This window comes from Pipra filicauda, unplaced genomic scaffold (assembly GCF_003945595.2).
Source record: "Pipra filicauda isolate LSUMZ 115617 unplaced genomic scaffold, ASM394559v2 scaffold182_size1470994_pilon, whole genome shotgun sequence".
NCBI lineage: Eukaryota > Metazoa > Chordata > Aves > Passeriformes > Pipridae > Pipra > Pipra filicauda.
Genome location: NW_024104290.1, coordinates 331,390 through 352,614, shown reverse-complemented (window position 1 = coordinate 352,614; position 21,225 = coordinate 331,390). Strand labels below are relative to the sequence as shown.

Genomic DNA, 21,225 nt, shown 5'->3' with positions numbered 1-21,225 from the left:
GCTGGCCCCTGGACCTGCTGTGCAACCAGTGTGACCCAAACACACCTGGTTTCACTGAGAAATAAGTGTATCCCACTGAAGCCCCAGCAGTGCCGAGGGTGGACACAGGCTGACACCATCATCTCCCTCATGGAAGCGGGTTTGAAACATCCTCTGGCTTGTCACAGTTTATTCCCATGTCTCCTGCCTATTTTACAGCATTATCCCACCTTTGCCAAGTGTTCCCGAGGAGAGATGACAACATCATTATACAGAGCAGCACAGCTTACATTATTAAACCCAAAGAGTTTTTAAACTCTAATTTACTTTGCAGATCCTACCATGGTTTTGTTTTTTTTGTTTTTTTTTCAGATGCCACGGGCCCTGTCTCTTGAATTTTGCTGTCTTGATGAGAAGTGAGGTTTGCTCCTTGTTGCACCAGGGAAATGCACTTCTGGGTTTAATTTCAGAAGTGGGTGGAAGGCAGTGATTTCTTAGAGTGTGCTGATGAGTAAAAAAATACCATTCAACAGTCAAGGCACTTTAGCAGCTGAGTCATTTGCTAGAAAAGAAATTATCTGAGAGAAAAAGATATGGATTGATTTGAAAGGGATAATTATTTTCTTAGCACACAAGGGGAATAATCCAGTAGACACAAAGGGAAGCTGAGCACCTGAACTCCAGGTTTCTGCTCCTGGTGATTTGTGACCCCGGATAAAACACTCTGGGCTTGGGCCAAGGTTTATTTTAGTGAATTGAGCTCATTCCCTGAATCTCCCTCTATTTTCATATTTGTGCAGCACTGTTAGAGGCATTTTTAAACCATTGTGAGAGGCACTAAGACAGTCTGAAGTGCTCAAAACCAGCCTCAGCCACATGTGATTATTGCAACAGAAAGCCAGGTCTCCCCTTCCACGTCTAAGCAAAGATTCACTACCAGAGAAAACTAACAAACCTCTGTTATTCTGTCCTTTAAAATCATTTCCACCATTACTAAACTGCAAAATCTAGTTGTTTTCCAACGTTTCCCAGTCACGAGGATGACTCAGCCCCCACTGTATACAAAACAAAGTTTTACTGATTTAGAAAACGAAACCAAAACAAAAATATTTAGAAGGAAACACCACAGCTGGAAGACTGTGGGAGCCTTGTGCCTCCTGCCTTTCCTGCATTTCAGAACCTCACACACTGTTTCATCTGCTTGGCACTTTTAAACTCTTAAGGGCAGGGCTTCTCCAGCTTCTAAAGGCAGAAATTCCAGTGCTTTTTCACTGTTAAAATATCAAAGTTTCCCCTAATCTGTACCCTCATTTCCCCTGGCTGCAAGAATGGGTTGAGGATGTTGGCATTGATTCAAACCCAAATAAAGAACCCTTTCCCCAAAGGAAACCTGTGGACAACTTACTTTAAGTGTGTTACTCCTCTGTTCTCACTCATAAGAGAGCTTGAAAATGAGTCTGAGAGAGGAGATGTGCTGTGAAAGTTGACTAATAGTGTTGAAAAAGTGTCTCCCATGCAAAGCTGGCACAGCTGAATGAGCTTTAACAGGCCAGGTTCTGACTCTGGCTGCACAGGTGACCTGCTGGGTGACTTCAGCACATCCTTTCAGGCTGCTCCTTGGTTTTCTGTCCTACTAAAAGTACAATAATCACCTTTTCCTTCCACTGCAACCTCTCTGAAGTCTCTACATAGGGAGATATCAAAATGCCAGAGCCCATATCCATGAAGGCAGTTGCAGTGAAACGAGGGGATGGTGAGCACTTGTGGATGGAACAGCTCTGTAATCCCTGAACACTTCACCACCAATGTGGTGACTCAGAGAAATCCCACGGGTGTTCCTTTCATCCACAGCTTTAGGTCTCCCCGAGCCAGAGCCCAGGAAATAAGAATGTAACTGCCAGACCCTTCAAAAGGAGGGATTTAACAGTGAGAATTAGTCCTCTCACCGCCTAAAATGGATCTTTTATGACACAGACCTGGCAAGAACGAGGAGCTGCTGCTGGACGTGTCAAGTCCCTCTTTGGGCTTGAAGCTCCCGGGTGGGCACGGAGGGACTTCGAGGCCATCAGGACAGAAGTGACCTGTGGAGAATTGAAAAAAAATCCCACCACGTGGCTCAGAAGTGACATTCTGGACAACTCAGACTCTCCCTGCCTGAAAAGTGTTTCTTCCTTTTGGTAAAACTGAGAAAATTCCAACATTTGACACACCGCGACATTCTAAAATCCAAAACGTATAATGAAATTTCAAGCTAAATTGCTTAGTTTTATTAGCATCATTAGAGTTAGTTGTTCTCTCTTTCTGCTCCAATTTTTCTGCTCTCTCCAAGATCATGGGGATTAAGGATCAGCTGAGGTGTTCCTGCCCCTGCTCTAAGGGCCACGTTGCTCTCCCCAGTTCAAAACACCACCTTTCACTTAAAATCCTCCTGAGAGATGCAATGCTCACATCCACCTCGAATTAATTAAGTAAGGTTTTGTAGAACTTGATAATCAAATGGTTTACTAAACTCCAGATGGATATTTGAGGGGTAAAAAGAGAAAGAAAGGAGGACTTAACTGTGGCTTGTGAATGCTGAAATCCATTGCTATGTCCCAGCATAGCAATGACACTCTGCTCACACAGGCAGCACTAAATACAAAGATTATATATAATTAAAGTCAGTCAAACCATGAAAAAGAATGCTGGGAATCTCAGGCCTCTGCTGCTTGTGATGGGATTCAAATTCCTTATCTAAGGGCTTTGCAGCTGGGCTGGGGAACTTAGATTTAAGAACACAAGTGGGACTAATTCTAACACTGAAGCATTTAGTTCCAGCATGGGATACTCTGTACCAAAAATCCCAGGCACTGGAAATAACAGAAATCCTCTGTTCTATTCTCTTACCCCTGTGTTATAGCCATGATCTCCTGAGATCTTGGTCTACATGATCTCTTTAGTTGCTCCATTTCTCCTTCTGCTGGACAACAGGTACCCAGAGTACAGGAAATCTTCATTATTTAATAAGAGGGATTCTAATTACAGACAGAAGAATCAAGTTACTGAGCTCAGTGACTCTGCAGGAGGTTTCATCAACCTGGAGCTGCTGATGAAACCACCTTCCCATGCAGAACATCACCCTTTCACAGGCTGCCAGCTACACCACACCCCCCCCATAAGGGGTCAGGTGGGTTAGGAACTGTGAATTAAAATCTGAGGTGTGTGGAGGGAATTATTTGCAATATTGGTGCTACTTGCAGCACCAAAACTCTATTAGCAAGGACCTTATTGGAGAATGGGACATGATTTATGTGGAGGGTTCTGGGGGACACCAAACCACAATTTATCAGAGAAAACAAGCAGCAAAAAAGCTGCCCTTGGACTACCAAATCCTCACTGGGCTTATTCTCTGGGACGTACAAGGAACATGCCAGGATTTTAATGCTGCAGGAAACTCTCTCTTTATGGGGAAACTACACCAAATAGCCAGAGTTCTGAAAGGCTTATCCTGCACTCTCACTGAAGCGAGCCATAATTCCAAAATGTAATGGTTTTGCAACAAAAACCTCTTAGTCTATTCCCCTAATTCAGCACCTCAGTGACACCTCCAACAGCACACTGCAATTTCCTAAACATGGGCTTATTTGGATTTCTTTGAGAGTGTCAAGCAGAAAGAGAAATTAGGTAAGAAAATCAGTGTTCCCCTATTTGATTCCTAATGCCTACAGCTCTCACTAGAAATGGGTTCTTGTGATAGCCAGTGAATCGGGGGCCTGAAGTGGAGAAAGCTGTGTGTGTGAATCAATTTTACAGATGATCAGTTAAAAATCAGAGCGTGGGGGAGCTGCTTTCTGTGGGAGGAGAGAAAGCAGGAGCTCCCCTCGTTGCTCAGCAACATCTGCACATTCACACACCCTGCTTTCCATCCCAGGGCTGCACCAGCTGCACCTGTCCCACAAATCCAGGGGAATTCCTGGTGCTCTCTCACTTCTATTCCCTTTTCTTCGTGAGTTCCTCTGAACAGCAGCTGCTTTATCTCAGAAATCAGTTTTAACCTCCAGTTTGACTGTGACACAAGGAGCCTCTCTCTGCCCCAATAGTGGTAAGTTTTAACAGAGCCAAGTGTCATTTCAGTCCAAGTTCTAGGTTTTAATGCCTGCAAAAGGTGCCTGTGAGCTGCACTTACCTGCTGGGCAGGGCTGGCAAGGCAGAGGGGTTTCAGCTGAGGAGGAACCAGGAGCGCAGGTGACACAGAGACCAGCCAAGCAGTGCTGAGGGGAAAAAAACCCCACAAATTCATAGCACCAGGAGGTCTAATTTGGGCCATTTCTGCCCCTTCCCAGGGAGGCCTGAGCCAGGAAAAAGCCCACTACTGAATTCTGCCTTCCCTGCCTTCTCCCTTCCCAGCACTGCTTTCCCTCTATTCCCCAAGGATGATTTCTAGAAGGAGAAATGGTGCCTCCAACTCCCAGCTTTGAGCCCTCAGCTGAAGGTGTTCATGGTGGCAGATAAGCTGAGCAATAACACTGTCAGAATTTAGAGGAAAAGTATTTATTTCTTTTAAAAGAGGCCACTTGTATCAGGACAAGGTTCTTCCCCCAGAGGGTGGTTGGCACTGCCCAGGCTCCCCAGGGTTTGGTCACATCCCCAAGGCTGCCAGAGCTCAAAGGGGGGTTTGGACAATGCTCTGAGGGACAGGGTGGGATTGTTGGGGTGTCTGTGCAGGGCCAGGGGTTGGACTGGATGATCCTGATGGGTCCCTTCCAGCTCAGGGTATTCTCTGAAGGTCTGAGACCTACTGCACCACTGAAGTGTCTGGAATGCTTCTCTTTGATGAGGCAAGATCCATATCCTACTATTAAACTCAGGGAGTCTGTCCCTGCTTGACAAGACCTTCATGTTCAGGCCCTGCAAGTGCAGAGGAATGACAATTTTACCCTTGGAGCAGAACATGCTGGTTCTGTACCTGTCTGCTCTGTCCATCTGGGCAGACGAATCTCTCTGGACATTCCTGACACTCCAGCTCTCCCTCTGGAGAGTACTGGCCAGGCCCACAGCTCCTCTGGACACCGGTGTGGGGATCACAGGAATATCCCTCAGGACATGCTCTGCAGCCAGCTCTGCTCTCCAGGCTGAGATACCCATCAGGACAAACCTGCAGGGACACCACAGGACCCATGTGAAACAGCAGCTCCAGGCATCCTCAGGAAGAAAAGATCCTGGATCATTCTCAATATCTGCCCTGTGTGCTCCTGAGAGTTCCCCACGTGTGGTTTTTCCTGCCAGGAAGGATAAGCAATGCATGGATACCTGGAGGGACAACCTGCTTTCCCTGAGCCAAATCAGAGACAAAAACAGGGCAGGAGCTTCCTGAAAAACTTTCAAAGCAGACTTCAAAATCTGGAAGAAGCCTGAAATCAAATAATTCAGAGTAGGTGTAAGAAGCACTATTTCACCTCTTGCTCTCCTGCCCTGTCCCTCAGCTCACCTGGCAGGCTGTGATGTTTCCTTGAGCAGTCAGCTCATTGGCAGTTCCCAGTGGGCACTTCCTTGGAGCTGCTTGACCTCCAGGGCAACTGGATCAAAAATAGGGAAGTTATAAAATTACGTTCTTTAATTTCTTTGAAATTCCATCCCAAATCAGCCAGGATGGGTGTTGTTTAAACACAGGAACATCCCCCCCTCACCCACTGCTCAGACAAATTGTTTTGGCCACAGAAATATGGATTTGTGAATCAGAGCTTTCCAGAACCTCAGGGGGTTGTAAAGGACATGCAGGAGTTCAAGGAGCATCCCTTGGACTGCACACACAAGGACAGAATCTGTGATAGAAGATGTGGCAGCCTGAACTCAGTTAGTACAAAACCCGTCTTCCATAACCTGCTTTGAGACTGTGCCTGAGAACTCTGCTGTCATGGAATCACAGAAACATTTAGGTTGGAAACGACCATGTCTGCCCTCCTTCAAAAGTGCAGAAAGCCCTGCACAGCATTTTAAATCAGACTGGCTTTCCTGACCAGCTGATTATTCATATGTAAGAAATGACACCACGTGGGGTTTTTTTTGTGCCTCACCCCCCGATAAGGTACAGTAGGAGATAACTCTCAGAATTTTCTGAATGTGAAATGTCCCAAATTTTTAACTTTCTAATTTCAGGAGTGTGAGTGCTGAGCAGGAGGGAAGGAAGGGCACTCACTAGAAACCTGTTGGACACTCCAGGCAGTTTCCAGCTGTGTAATAATGCCCCTGCCTGCAGTCTATGACACAGTGGCTCTGGCAGTCCATGCTGCAACCTGCTGAGGGGGAAGAGGCCCCTGGAAGGAAGAGAAAGAAATAAATCTAAGGTACAATGAACAAACATCAAGACTTCAAGCTAAATGGCCAGTTATTATTACACCATGGTGGAATATCACTATTTCCCTGCCCATTATCACACTCATTCTCAAGTTTTGGTGGTTAAAATTAAGTAAAGGTTCCTCTTCCAGAATTGAAACCTGTCCCTTTAAGATTTCTAGGTAAATATTCTGAGCACAAAATTCTGGGGGAAATCCCAATTTTTAGACACTTTATCAAACTAAACCATCTGCCCTCTGTAAGCAGCAGAGAGCCTTTTCCATGTCTTTATCAGCTTCAGAAAAGCTTATATTCTGTTTGCCAGAAGGCTGAAAAACTCAGTTTTCAAGAGAGTGAAAGCAGCTCAGATGGGAAGAGCCAAGGGGTGAAGGAGGTGCTGCACTGTTGTGTAATTTCATAATTTCAACCAAGATTCTACTTCTTTCTCTGCTTCAGCTCTTCAGTCCACACAGTAAAGGCAGATTTCTCTCCCTCCTCCTTAGAAAGTCTCTTGACTTCATGTTCTACAAAAGGATGGTGACAAATCCTTCACAAAGAACAAGGTACCCAAAACCTGAACCTAAAGAATTGAACAAACACTGAGTTATTTCCCTTTTTGCACTTCCCACCATCAGATTTAGATTCTGGTACGAAACTGTCCGACTGAATTCCTTTGTTTTTTCAAAAGTGAGCTTCACTATGGCAACCACGAGGATTTCACATGAAGTTCCTCACAAAGTGCCTGAGCAATGAAACCTGAGTGTGCAGGGTGGGGAGGAGACTTCCAGGCTTTGTTTCCCTTTGTTCCACACCCCAATAAGCACCTTGGTATTAATTATTGTTACCTGAACACACTGAGATGCTCTTTTTTTTTTCTTCTTTCTTTAGTAAATTAAAACCTCTTGCTGAATGCATCCCTCACCTTCTCCCGAAGGAGAGAAAGATTGTGCATAAAAAAGATGGTGCAGCCAGAGTTTATGACCAGAATGAGCTGAACAAGTGCCATCTTTAATGCCTTGCAGCTCTGAGAAGGTAACTGCATCAGCACCAACTAAAACCAAACTAAACAAACAAAAAGCTATAAAGAATTCTGCCCGTACAAGAAAGTTTCCCACTCACCTCTCAGGAAGATCCTGAGGCTACAGAACACAACGAGCCAACTCAAAGCACGAGCCATGGGAGCTTGTCAACAGTTCTTAAAAAAAAAGAAGAAGCTCAAAGCTTATGTTTAAAACGCTTCTTGAGCATCCGACGCTGCCTTTGTCGGAGCTCGGGGTAACCCGATCCCTCCCAGGTAAGCACTGCCCAGCCCAGCCCACACCGAGCTGCTGGGAGAGGGGATGGACGAGGAGTTAATCCCATGGAAACCCCCCTGCAGCAGCACTGCCGAGGCTCAAACGTGAGAAAACTCATCTAAGCAGGAGATAATGGACCCCTTCCTTCGAGCATCCGCGGGGCAGGAAGCTTGAAAACACACTTATCTCACAGATCTGTCCAACTGCCCAGCAAGTTCACCCCGTAGGGTCACAAATGGCTTTTTTGTCTTCAACACCCAGGTGAAATATTCCCTGTTTGCCAGCTATTTGTTTTGCAATTTTAGGGGTTTTGCTGGAATCTGAAAACGCAGACAAACTCTTTCTAAAGCAGGATTCTCCCTTGTAGTGGTCACTGTGCATTAGTTTTTCCTTTCCCAGGGTAACCCTTTGATGATGCACAGGCTGGATGTTATCAAAGCTGCAGCAGTGCTGGGCACTGGGGGGGGATTGCTTCCAAGTTTCTCAGAATCACAGAATGGTTTGTGTTGGAAAGGACCTCAAAGATCAGTTCCACCCCCTGCCATGGGCAGGGACACCTTCCACTAGCCCAGGGTGCTCCAAGCCCCCTCCAACCTGGCCTTGGGCACTTCCAGGGATGGGGCAGCCACAGCTTCTCTGGGCAACCTGTTCCTGTTCTTCCCCACCCTCCCAGGGAAGGATTTCTTCCTAATATCCAGTCTAAACCTTCTCTCTGTCGGTTTGAAGCCATTCCCCCCTGCCCTGGCACTCCAGGCCCCTGTGAATGGTCTCCCTGTGCCAGTTTCCCACTGACAGAATTCCAGTCCAAGGCAGGTTGTTGGGTCACACAGAATTGACTGGGGAGCACCACTGTCCAAAACACAAAGAGATGCTCATTCCTCCATCCCACAGGAGTGTCTGTGGAGAAACCTGTGCAGCTCCTGCTCACTTCTGGAAGCCCTTCTGGAAGGAGCTGAGGGCAACTGCAGAGCTCAGTGAAAGCAAAGCTCCTGTTGGGATGGGCAGTCCTGCCACACACACACACACACACAAGGAATGTCACTCTGTGGCTGCCTGACTTCACCTCCTGAACAAGACCTTTGTAATTTGGACCAGAACATGAAGTGCATGTTATCCTTGAGCTGTACAAGTCCACTGGTGAAGGTTATGGACAACAGGAGGCAGGAGAAGCTCTGACCATCATGGAATGTCTACAGAGGGGCCTCACGCCTGCCTTCCCAACTAGCAAAGCACCATCTGTTGCACTTTATAAAGACTTTAATTAAACTCCTCCACTAGAACTCAGATGTGTCTTTTCTTCCTATTCTACAACTATTCCTGGAAATCTCTGCAATTATCTTATATTACAGACAAGAATTGCCAATTAAAACCTAATCAACACAGTGTAAAGGCAGGCACCAGGCCAAGTGCTTCTAATTTTCTTCCCATTCTCGACCTGCTTGTCCCTTGTACTTGAGAAAGTTCAGAAAAGATGGGAGGTGCAATGGGAGGCAGAAAAGATAAGAGAAATGGTTTGATTCACTTTGTTTCCAGTTCCCTAATTAACCGTGGAACGCTCAGATTTATGCAGAGATAACTCACAGGTCAAATTCCCTCCTGTGACACGTAGCAGAATAAGGCAGAGGAGGATTTGCTGTTCTGAGGGGTGAAATCCTGACCCTGTGATTGAAGATGGTCCTTCCTCTGATCAGCTGAACTGGAGCTCTGAGGGAGTTGGTGACTTGCTGCACATCACACACCCATCCAGTAAAGCACAAAGCCATCAAGGACCCCCAGTTCCAAACACAAACCCCCTCAGAACAGGTTGTGATTCACGGGATCCAGGCCAGTTTTAAATAATCCTACTTCCACTGTCTCCTGCTGTTAGCAACAAGAAAAATCTGCCCTGTTGTACTTCTTGAGAGAGCAGAACAACCTGGGACTCCCTCCAGGACTCTGGGATTTGGTTTCACACAGCAGCAGCATCATTTATCCCAAACATCCCACATCCTGCCCAGTTTACACTCCTGGTAAGCCACAGCCATCTATTCCTGCCTATAAAGAAAACTTGCTATTATTTCATCCTCTTCTGTCGAGAAACAAATAGACACAGATTGAATTATAAATCAGTTCACAGGAGTGTGACTATGGCTCCAGCAAGGGAAATAAATAGGCATGTCTTCTTCTGCATTGCTGGCTTTGGAGGCCTCCCAAGGATCAGCATATTCATCCCTCTGGGATACAAATAGCTCAGCTTCCAGCACTGACATGCTCATCTTCCCTCCACTCCACTATTGCTCCAGCAGACCTGACTGGATTTGGAAAAGCTCTGATTTTTCTTGAACTCTTTGGTCAGTCCTAAAGAAACCAGTCAGCCCTGTAATATTTGTAGTCCTTAAAAAAAAGAACCAAAACGGGGAGGCATCATTTTTTTTTTTGGTGATTTGAACACCTTAATAAAACGTTCTGCTCAGCTCAGTGGCACCAGTGACAACCTCCCAGGGGTGGAAGAAGCAGCACCTCCTGCCCCAGGGCAGGGAAATTGGGGGTGAAGGCACTGGAAGGCACGGGGGTGACCTGCAACCTCTGCAGAAAGCTCCAATCACTCACCCTGAAATTGGTTTCCATTTCCACACAGGCGATTTTCCTCAGCCATCAAACCCGATAAAACGGCCTTTTTCTCTAAATGAAAAATATGCAAATACCCCAAAATTGCACAGCTCGTTTCACCTACAGCAAAGTCTTCCAAGGAGAAAGGGGGAAGGAGCCACAGGCAGCTCAGAGCTGGGGGAGAGGCAGGAGCTGGAGATCACACTGGGAATGATTTTGTTATTTATTTGTTAGATATAAGTTCTGGTACTACTGACAGCTTATAGAGACTTCAGTACAAAAGGAAAAGATCCTTTTGTGACTTTGAATCTAAAAGTTCTTGTACAGGAGCAGCAAGGACATTTCAACTTAAAACCACCACTTTGTTTTATAAAAGGGCAGGATTGGCAGTGATGGGTGAGGGAGGAGCCTCCCCCCATCCCCTTCCTTCTCTTTTTCCTCCTTTTTTCATTGTTATTATTACTATGCAGATAGTGCTACTCAGAAACCTGCAGATTAATACATTAAAATTCCCCTTTTAAAGCTGCAAAGTCAGGGCTACATCTTTCCTGCATGCATATACATAAATACACACCCTCTCATAAAAAATAACTCTGCAAGTGCCTTCCAATGACACCCATAAACCACCTGAATAATCCCCCATGGGTCTGGGGGCAGCTGCAGTGCTTCCCTTCTGTGCATCCCAGCGACCTGGTAACACCTTGGAGAGAAAGAGGGGGTTGAGTATCCCAAAACAACAACACTTGCCAACAGAAAAACCCCACAGATATTTACCTGTTGTATAGTCCTGGGGCACGTTGAGCACAGAGAACAAAAAATATGAGGTTTAGTGCGAGCCAGTCATTTTCAATGACACGTTAAATACATGTAAACACCATCAGAGAATAGTTTGGGTTGGAAGGGACCTTAAAGATCTTGTAGTTCCAACCCCCTTCCTTGGGATGGAACAACAGACACACAGTGTTGGGCCATCCTTCCCAGGGAGCTGGGAGTTTTTCCCCTCCTGCAAGAAACTGCAGCAGTCAAGCAGCAGTGTAAAATCACAGCAGAGCTTTATTTGGCACACTAAGCCCCATCCCTACTAAGCTTACACAGTTAAATGCCAGATTTACAAAGGCAATAAACTATATAGAGGAAAATTTGATGGTGTGACACAGGAAAAAAAATCAGACAAGCCAGACCTGCAGACAAATTTAGATTAAGATGCAGCACAGCTTTCCCAGTCACCTCCAGCAACACAGCAGAGAAGGCCCATGGAACTGGGGAGGGATAAGCAGGCAAAAAAAAAAAAGTAGGGAATCATTGGCCCAGAGAAACCAACAGCCAAAATTCCTGAATTTCTACAGGGCCGAGATTTCACACACCACTGCATTTAACCAGCATCAAACCTGCTTTTATTAAACCCAACTTTGGAAGAGACTGGTGGAACCGACAGCAAATAAGGAAATGCTGCTGTCTCAACAAAAGCTCACAGGAACTCAAGTACAGACACAGTGTCAGGGGCAGTGAAGACAGACAAAGGCACTCAGCCAAGAAGGATGGCTGGGAAGAGCTGTCTGAACCACAGGTGTTCACAGCTCAAGAGAAAAATGTTGATAAAACCAACCATTAATTTCTCTCAGCCAGACAAGATGTGCTTGTTTTGCCCTGTGCCTGTTGATTAATCAATTCTGCCTCCTGCACCACCTCAAATCAAACTTGGAACGCTTTGTTAACTGTTGCAGCCCAGGTCAGAGCATTTATCCCTTGCCATGCCTCTGCCAAGGGTTATCAGGAAGATGAGAGGGGCAGGGACAGAGTGACCCCTGCCTTGGGGTGCCCTCCCACAGCCTTTGCTTCTCCTCTGGCAAACACATCCTTAGGAAACTCAGCCCAGGAGATTGTCACAGGGCAAGCAATGCCTCCAAAATGCTTCCCCAAGCCCATTTGAACACGGGGGGGATTTCTGTTGGTGCCTTCTGCACCCTGGGAAGATCCAGGCAACGTCTGCTGAAGTGATTACGTGATTATATTGCAATAAATGCAAACACCACTCTGGTGAGACACTGCTGAAAACCTCATATTTCTTTGTGTTATGTATTCAAGAGAAGGGGACAGGAAAGGCTCAACCCCTTTAGATCTCTGTATAGATCCAAAGCCCAGAGTTATGAAAGGTTCTAAAGTTATGAGGCCCATAACCCCTCACATCCAGTTGTGCCCATCAGCATTTGTAATTCTTGGTGTCTTCCAGCTCCTGAGCCTGATTAACATCCCCCAGATTTGTTGTTAAAAAGCACATCTGAAAACATCCCCAGCTAATGCTTCAGTTCCACTGCTGGAAGGAGCAAGAGCCTTAATAAATGTGTTTTGTGCATTGCTGAAAAGTGAATAAACAGGGAAAATGGGACCACTGTGGTTGAATTCACACTCCTGCATCTTGCTTCAGCAGGAGGATTGGATCAGAAACCCTTCAGAAAACAAAATTTGGGTACAGAGAAACAGAGTTTGGCCACCAAACCAAGCTGGAGGAAGCAAGACAGATGTGCAGAGGGTTTGCCAAAGGCACCAAGGGAGGCACTTTTGAATGTGGAGAATTAAGGCTGCAGCTCTGTTGGATGCCAGGGCAATCCCAGGCTGGAATGAGCCCAGCCATGTGGCAAACATTTTGGAAACACAACACAGGAATTTCTACAGCTTCACTGCACAGCACCTGAAGGACTGGTCAGATGCTTTGGCCAAGTGGAGTTGTTTGGCTTCTCCCTGAGCTCCAAGGGCCCCAAATCCTTTGCTGTCTCCTGTCCAAGCTAAAGCAGACAAACCTGGGAATTCCCTGGAATGAGCACTGGAGTTCTGACAGGCAACAGTGCCCAGAGGTTGGCACAGAGCACAGCAAAATGAGCAGAGCTCGTGAGGTGCACAAAGCAAACTGCACAGGAACAAAGGACTGGAGTCCAGATAACCCAACCCTTCCATTCCCAGATAACCCAACCCTTCCATTCCCAGATAACCCAACCCTTCCATTCCCAGATATCCATGAAGCAGCACAGGTGGTGCAGAAAGGATCACAAGCTTGAAGGCTCCTTCCAGCCCCAGATCTCCCTCTAGGAGAACCTGCCCCACGTTTTGTTGGCAAACAAAGCTGCTACTACAGCAGAAAAGCAGAGGTAGCTGCTGACTCCAAGAAAACTTGTATTTTAAAGTGCCCCACCACCACTCCCGTTATTGCTTTGCCTCTATTCTTAATTAATAAAATTACAGGATTAAGTACCAAAACAGAGGCATCAGCATAATCATCAGAGATTTGAATAAGGCATTTGTCCTTTCAAAGAACAAAGTGTCTTCTTGCAGAGGACAGGAAAGTTTAAAGCCTAGTAGTACATCCTCTCAAAATCAGGATCAATTCTGTCACCCAGAAGCAGCAGAAGTAACTCTTTTTTAAGCCCTGCCAAGACCTTGCAGAAGATTTTAGCAGGGAAATTGCTCTGTGTCAGAAGTCTCCAAGGCCAAACAGGCAGCTCAAGGGCCAGAGCCTAGAAAGGAAAAGAGAGACTGAAGTGAGTGCCAGCAACAGAATGTGAAATGATTGAAAGGAATTCTGGACAAGATTAAAAAAAAAAAAAAGGCTTTCAAGACATCAGGCTGGTAATTTATCAAAAGCTGCAAGTGTTTTATTAAGGGACCTCACATAACCCATCAGAGGCATTAATGATTGCTTGCTCTCTTCATCATAAAGCACCGAAAAAAGGGATGTTTCTAATGGAATGCTCAGATCCAGATTAAAGCCAGGAACGGCTTTGACACGACAGGAGAGATGAAACAAACACCTCCAGCCAGGAGGAGAAAACTTCAGGCCAGTTGTGTCCCATCAGGAATGTCACTGAAAATCAAGAATATTAAATAAGCACACAATGTCCAACTGCACCTAAAGGGCACCTACTAAAACTAAACTCCTGTCAGGACATATTGTCTTTATCTTCTTCAAGCCAATATGTACCACCATGGGATCCCAATTTCAGGGTCTTGTGGCTTGGACTCCTTTTGCAGCCCTGAAAAAGGTGCTTGGATTCTGATTTATCCCTGGAAGTTCCGTCCAGCCTGCATTGTAGGAGTACAGTTTGAGTCAGAGGTGCTTTGTATCAACTAGATTTGATAAGTGTTAGATACACTACTGATTTATCCTCCCCAGAGTGCCCAAAAATCATTATTTCTCATTTCCAAGCTTAAACACTTGAATGGCCACTTCATCTTACTTTTACTTGCTCTGAGAGTGCCAGAAAGCTTCAGCACTCATGAAAAAAGTACTTAAAGCCCTGAAGGTTGGTCCAGGTGTGCAGATTCCATCCTTCCAAGCACCTGAATGAGGATGTAAAACCTTCTGTTCGCTTCTGCCACTGACTTTCTGAATCTCAACCCTATTTTTCCAGGGGGAATATGTGGCACAGCCAAGCAGGGCTACATCCAGTCTGCTTCCAGGGAACTGAGGAGATGAAGCTTCTTCACTTGCCTTAGAGAAAGCTCTAAAGCTATTGTTAAAATAACTTATTCCTTGGAACAAAGGCCGTGCTCCATATAATAGGTTTTTTTTTTTTCTTCTGTGCTGTTGAGTCACTGTCACTCAGCAAGCAGCACTCAGAAGTTCATTTGAGTTTTCCCTGAACTATTTTACAGACTTAAAAAGGGAAGACATTTAAGCAGGGAGCACATCTCTTAACTGGTGGCACTTCTTAATGGGGAAACTGGGAAAATTCTGCAGAGCGAGACATGAAAAAAATCTCAATTTCTAAACTCTACTACCTGTCATTTAAAAAAAAAAATTAAAAATTGCTCAAACAGAATCAAAGATCAAGATCATAAGTGTTTCTAGCACATTCTCAGAGCTGTTGTATTAATTTTCAAACTCCCTCCTGTCACCCTGAGTAACCTCCACAGTAAAGACCTGGTGAGGCAAGGCACCAAATGTATTTGGTTTTAAACACCTGTGTGTGCATTTGGGCTTTGTGGCACATCCTCACCTGCCAGGCACTAATATATCCTCCCAGTTCACTCCCTCTGGATGCTCTTCCACTATCCCTCCTTTCCCACCCACTCAAGTTGCATCTGTCCCCAAAAAAATGACTGCAGGAAGCAAAGCATTTGATAAATTTATAATCAGTAGCCAAATACACGTGGAATATTGAGGCACATTTGATATAAATACACGAAGGAAGAACTTTTTCAGGGTGCTGTGAGGTGCTAACCAAGGTACACACCCCCATCCTTTCAAACACTGACAACGTGTGGTTAGTTAAGGCACATTTCAGCTTTAAGGGATTTACCTTAACACGGCCAAAAGTCACCTGGAGTTGAGTGGTTCTGCTCCATTAGATGCCCAGTTACCTTCCAGAAGCTGCAGTGCTGCAGATGCACCACTAAAAGCTTTTACAGCCCCTCCTTTTAGTGCCTCGTGTAAGATCAGAGAACATTCAGCACGGCAGGGACCAGCCCCAGAGCTCCCAAACTAAAGGGCCTCCTGCTCTACCTGAACATTTCCTGCCAGCACCCACTCCCAGCTGCTGTTTCACCACAGAACTCATCAAATGCATGAGATGCAGACATGTATTACCCCATTAACTCCTCCAAAAAAGCCATTTCCCTCCAGCAAGCCCGGATGGATTGTTTGCCGTTTCCATCCAGCACAGCACAAGAACAGCCCCACAGTGGCTCCTCTCAGTGAACATTTAATCCACTCAAGTGCTGCATTTCAGGCTCTTTGTGTGCTCCTTGAAGTCAGGGCGTGTTATAAAGAAGAAACATTCAGCCACAGGCTAAAACACCCTGCACAGCCCTTCAGACAACAGGGAGACAAGTGAACACAGTTTTAAACATTTGTGTGTGCATTTGGGCTCTGTGGCACATCCTCACCTGCCAGGCACTAATATATCCCCCCAGTTCACTCCCTCTGGATACTCTTCCACTATCCCTCCTTTCCCACCCACTCAAGTTGCATCTGTCCCCAAAAAATGACTGCAGGAAGCAAAGCATTTGATAAATTTATAATCAGTAGCCAAACTGTCCCATAGATCTTTACAAGACCATCCCAAAATAGGTCTTATAAATAAGACAGATTTGTAGTCACATCTGGAGGTAACTGACTGTCTTGTTTCTTTCTAAGACCAAGGCTTGGCTTGGGAACCAGCCCATGGAATTTTTTTTTTTCAATCCCTGTTTAGCCTAGCATGAAATTGTTTTCCAGGTAGTGATTAATTCTGCTGCAACTTTTCCCCTTGTTGGGTAATTTGCTGTGTTTGAGGAGACTCTGCTGAAGCACAGCTTCCCTCTTATCAGCAGTGTCACAACAGCTGGGGCCAACAAGCCCTTTGGCATCTCCTGTCACAGCATATCTCTGTTCCTGGGGATTTGAGGCAGTAGTTTAGCTCCTCTTAAACAAAATGGACAGTATCTAACATGAAGGAATGGTTGTCAGCTCGCTCGCTATTAGAAAGAAAAGGTTTTGCAGCAAAGGCTTTTTGATTTGGTTCTTTATCATCTCATGTTCACTGTAAAGTGCAGACTCAGTACCTGCTTCTCCCTGGTCTGCATTCTTTCCATTTTAACCTGCACTTCCCTTACAAAAACAAAACCATGCACCTTTTCAGAACAATTCATCTCTCTTATCAAATGAACCAAATGTGGGGGTTTTATAGAGGGGAGGAGCTGTGCTTGGGTTTGTACCCTGCAGTGTTTAACCCCCAGGTAAGATTCCCTTGTTCTTGCAGTGCAATCCCAGTTTCTGTATTTCCCTCACACTTGTTTTCTCTTTGTCTCAACTCCTTATTTATCTCCATTCAGCCCCTTCCTGTTGCAGCATTGCCATTCCTGCCTTACTGTTCCCTGCTGTGGCTCTGATCCCTCCTCCTTCCAGCCACCACCAGTTTGGGTCTGATTTTCCTACTCAGCTGCCACAACTGGAAAAACCCAAGGAGATTCTGTCTGACTATGGGAAGAGGTTTCTGACCTGAGCACAGACTTTATAGGAATCACATCTTTCCAGGAGATCATGCAGCTGACTTCCAATTTCTTGATCATGATTTCTGCTGAACAAAGCTCCCAATGAACTTATTTCCTACGCTCCAGGATCACTTTGACCCATTATTTAGCCATGGCAACAGGCCTGGCCATTTTCTTTAACACTTGGCAACTCATTTATGTGCCAGTAATCCAGTTTTATTCACTCTTTTAGCTATTCTTCACCAGGAGCAAGGAGGGCAGAAGTGAGCCCTTATTTATTGAAAAGCCCTCTGCATTAAGACACTTTTCACCAAAATAACCCCAAATCTTACAGATGAGACTTTTCCCTCACCACATATCCCTTGACCACAACCTCTTTGGAAATATGAACCCTGAAAGACTTCTGAGTGTTAGAATTCTGCAGGCAGCCAAGCTCTTAGAGGAGGAAATGTCAGACTCTAATAGCTGAGCTCACTTCAAATCATCCAACTTACCTGGAAAGACTGTTGGACCAATTTCCAAGAATACCAATCACACACTCGATTCTCTTACTGGAAATTCAAGGAAGAAAAGGAGTATTCAGTGAAATGTCACGGAGTGAAAAGCGTCTGATAAGGAGAAAAAGGACTGAGACCAACACACTTGTTTTCTCTTGATATTTACCCATTTTGTTTACAGCTGAAAAATGAATCTCAATTCCACTTCAAAAATCAAAGCATTTTGTATTTATGGCGGGTTTTTTACTGTTTTCCTTTAAAGCCACAAAGATACTCACAGAGAATTTCCTGTGAAAAAGATGCTTTTCACTCTCATTGTTCTCCCTTCCTCATCCCCCTTGGAGTAGGGAAAAAAAATAATAATTTCAAAGCCAGCTGTAAACACAATTTGTATTGGGAACATTTACTGCTTTAATTATTGTTTGCACATGAAGTTTTTGAGAGCATCCCTCTCAGGGGGCAGCTGCAGGAGAGAGAAAGCCCATGGGTTTGTTCTCAGCTCACTCCTCAGGAGTTCCACCAACACTCAAACCTGAAATCCAGGTCTTGGGATACAGGTGATGTGTCTGTCCTGCACAACGGAGGGTTCAGATTTTCCCTAAAAATCAAACTGAACAGGGAAGGATAAGGTTGTACAGATATAAACCAAGGCTCAGCTGGGCTGTAAAACACAACCAGGGGGGTTTGCTGAGCAGCAGCTGGAGACCTTTGCAGTGCCTTGTTCTGCAGGACCAGCAAAATCTGCCTCTTCTCCTCTTGGCTTGAGGTTCCATCCTCATTTAACACGTTCCTCAATTAACAAAGCAGATCAGGTGAGGAGGAATGTACAACTCCCTTCTTAAAGCCTTTCCAAAGCCTCCCCAAATAATTCAGCGCAGGTTTCTAAAGCTCTGCAGAGTCAGAGCAGAGCCAAAATGCTCTGCACAACCACCAGCTGCTGTGGCTTTTGTTGAAGAAACCAGTTTGGCTTTGAACTTTGCTTTCCCCCAGTGCTCCTTTGAGAGGCACAGCAGAGAACAGCAGGCTCTGCCCTGCACCACCAACCCCAAACAGGCACTGCCAGCCTGTAAAATCAGGCTGACAAGGGGAAAACAAACAGGTCTCCCACCAGAAGCTTTAGATCCCTGGATCAGCAGCTGATATTTGAGGGAAAAAAATGCCCCAAAAAAGTCAAGGCAGCATAAGATAAATGCAAAAAATCAGCATCTGTGAGGTACCTGCAAAAATCAGCTGTTGCTTTTTCAAAAGTCTGTATTAGCTATGCCATTAACTTTGCCACAAATGCCTCTAGAGTCTGAAGTAGACGAATTATTGGAGGATTGATGCTTGAACAAGTGAGAAGTGTTTCTCTAGTGCTGGTTTGGCTGAGCTGCCATGGTGATCCCATCACTTGTTTTCATACCCTGCCTTCCTTTTGACATTGCAATCGTGGCAAGGTCAGGAATTGAGACCCTCCACGAGATTGAACTGCAGCCTAATTGTCAGCTCAGAAAGCTCCACGTTGAGACAAAGGCAGAAAAACACAGCTCTGAGAGCTGGGCCTGGGAGGTGTTGGCAAGGAAAGGACCCTGAGAACGAATTGTATTCGGGAGAAGCACAAGAGAATCATTTTCAAAGCAGGGGGTCTCATTTGCTTCTTCAGTCTGGGGTTTCATTTGCTTCTTCAGTCTCTACTTTTGCACACCAAGACGTGTGCCACCAGCTCAAAAGCCATTTCAGCACCAAATATGTCAGAACAGGAAAATTACAGTTCTGACTCCCACCAAATTGGGAGCAATCCAAGCTCAGAAGAAAAGGTGCTTTATTTGCTGGATGGCACAGCAGGTATGGAAACCCATCTGTTTTGTAGGCAAAAAGAGCAATTTTTAATCATCCAAAAGAACACAGTGGTTGGGGAGAGAACAGCAGCAAGGGGCCTAAAGAGAATTTAAAAGCCTGCTTTTGGAGAGTGCTCTGCATTTTAGCTAATATAGAATAAACTGCCCTTCAAATACTTGAGACCATTGTGTAGCAGTGAAGCCTTGCAAGAGCACAATCAAAATTCCACTCCCAGTCCCTCAAACCTCTCCAGCTGGTCCAAACCCAGTGGGTTTCCAGCACAGCTCAAATCCAGAGCCACACACAACAGAGGAGAGAAATCCTTGCTCAGGACAGGGGGCTTTGCAGGTCTGGATGAGTCCAGAAAAGGCTCCAGCCATGAACTTCCAGACAGCTCAGGAGTCAAGGGGAACAGCAGTAAATACCTGGAGAAGGCTCCTGCTTCTCACCACTGCTGGAAGAAACCCAGCAAAGCCATTTGCTGATGAATGTATGGGTTTGTAGAGCAACTCAGCAACTGATAAATGGGAAAATACAAGCACCCAGGGCAAAGTTTAAATTTAAACAACCTCCAGAATCAACTACAAACAAACCTGTGACCGGTGAAGAGAGGTTGAAGGGGTGGAATGCAATATTTCCCTGCTGCAGTCAGATACAAGGCTGTATTTAGAGCAGGATTAGCAAATTACTGAGCAATCCCCAAAACAAAACATTGCAATAATCAATGCCTTCAGCAGCAAAGGCCTGAGCTAAGCATTCTGCTCTGATAGCATTTATTCAGTCCATTATTTCTGAGATATTGTGTCAGCAAAGGGAAAGCAACTCAGTTATTTATCTACAAACACTTGCTCTGTGCAGATGAAGATTTGTAAATTGTTTTTTTTTTCTCCCAAATAAACACTGTGGTAAAGGCAGCTGCAGGAAAAAAACATTAATAATAACAGTAAAATAATCAATCTCACACAAGTAACGTATTCCCAGATGGAAGGGAAACAAAACAGGCTTTTTACCTGTATTACAACAACTCCTGCCCCTGCTATGCCTTTCCAAGCTTTCACAAATGAAGAGTTTCTTTGGAATTAGAAATCCCTGCTCAATTACTACACATTAGAACAACTCCACACTCACACTAATGAATTGGCTTTCACTAAAAGCATATTTTCTATAGTATTTTCTGCTAGAGGTGTGTATTATGGTCTCAGCTGCCTAATTTTCCCGAGGCAGGATGAGGTATTCCTGAAAATTTTACATTCAGTGATGTGAACACAGGAACATGGCAGTATTTAGAGGAGTCATGTATTTATTTACAGCCACATAAAGGAACCACACAGACCATGCACCAAGATTTGTGCAGTGCCCAGAAAAACTCAGGGGATTTTTTAATAATTTTATATTACGTGACACAGAATTCTGACTGCAACCAAACTGAAAAAAAACAAAAAACCAACATCAAGCAGCTTCTCTTCCTTTCCCCACTGTCCAACATTCCCTCTGAACTAGTAATCCAGCTGGAAATAAAGAATCAGAGTAGCTCAGGATTTAAACCAAGTGGCAGCAGAGAAGCATCAGTGCAACCCTACGGGGTCAATAAAGGAGGAGAAAAACTCAACCAGGGAATTTTCATCACTGGCAAGTCCTTGGTTAATCTGTGAGCTGATTCCCACATCCATGGACTCTTTTTTTGTGGCTCTTTGTCACCAGCCTGGTTAAGTTTAGTTGGTAAAGTTCAACCATTCAGAGCTTTCTGAGACATTCAAAAGTTAAAAAAA

General features: G+C 45.1%; 1 protein-coding gene and 1 long non-coding RNA gene across 2 annotated transcripts in view; both read right to left on the bottom strand.

Annotated features, from left to right (window-relative positions):
- The window catches only part of LOC113987870 (multiple epidermal growth factor-like domains protein 6), a 30,171-nt gene extending 23,774 nt beyond the window's left edge, over positions 1–6,397 (bottom strand). Inside the window, exons 1-5 of the mRNA XM_039380000.1 lie at positions 6,155–6,397; positions 5,447–5,534; positions 4,925–5,113; positions 4,145–4,229; positions 1,956–2,060 (exon numbers count right to left, since the gene is read on the bottom strand). Coding sequence (XP_039235934.1) covers positions 1,956–2,060; positions 4,145–4,229; positions 4,925–5,113; positions 5,447–5,534; positions 6,155–6,243 — 556 coding nt within the window. The 5' untranslated portion in view covers positions 6,244–6,397. The remainder of the gene's footprint in view (positions 1–1,955; positions 2,061–4,144; positions 4,230–4,924; positions 5,114–5,446; positions 5,535–6,154) is intronic.
- Positions 6,398–13,434: 7,037 nt separating this feature from the next.
- LOC120323002 overlaps positions 13,435–21,225 on the bottom strand; it is a 31,140-nt gene continuing 23,349 nt past the window's right edge. Inside the window, exons 2-3 of the long non-coding RNA XR_005563042.1 lie at positions 17,636–17,692; positions 13,435–13,684 (exon numbers count right to left, since the gene is read on the bottom strand). This is a non-coding gene — a long non-coding RNA (uncharacterized LOC120323002). The remainder of the gene's footprint in view (positions 13,685–17,635; positions 17,693–21,225) is intronic.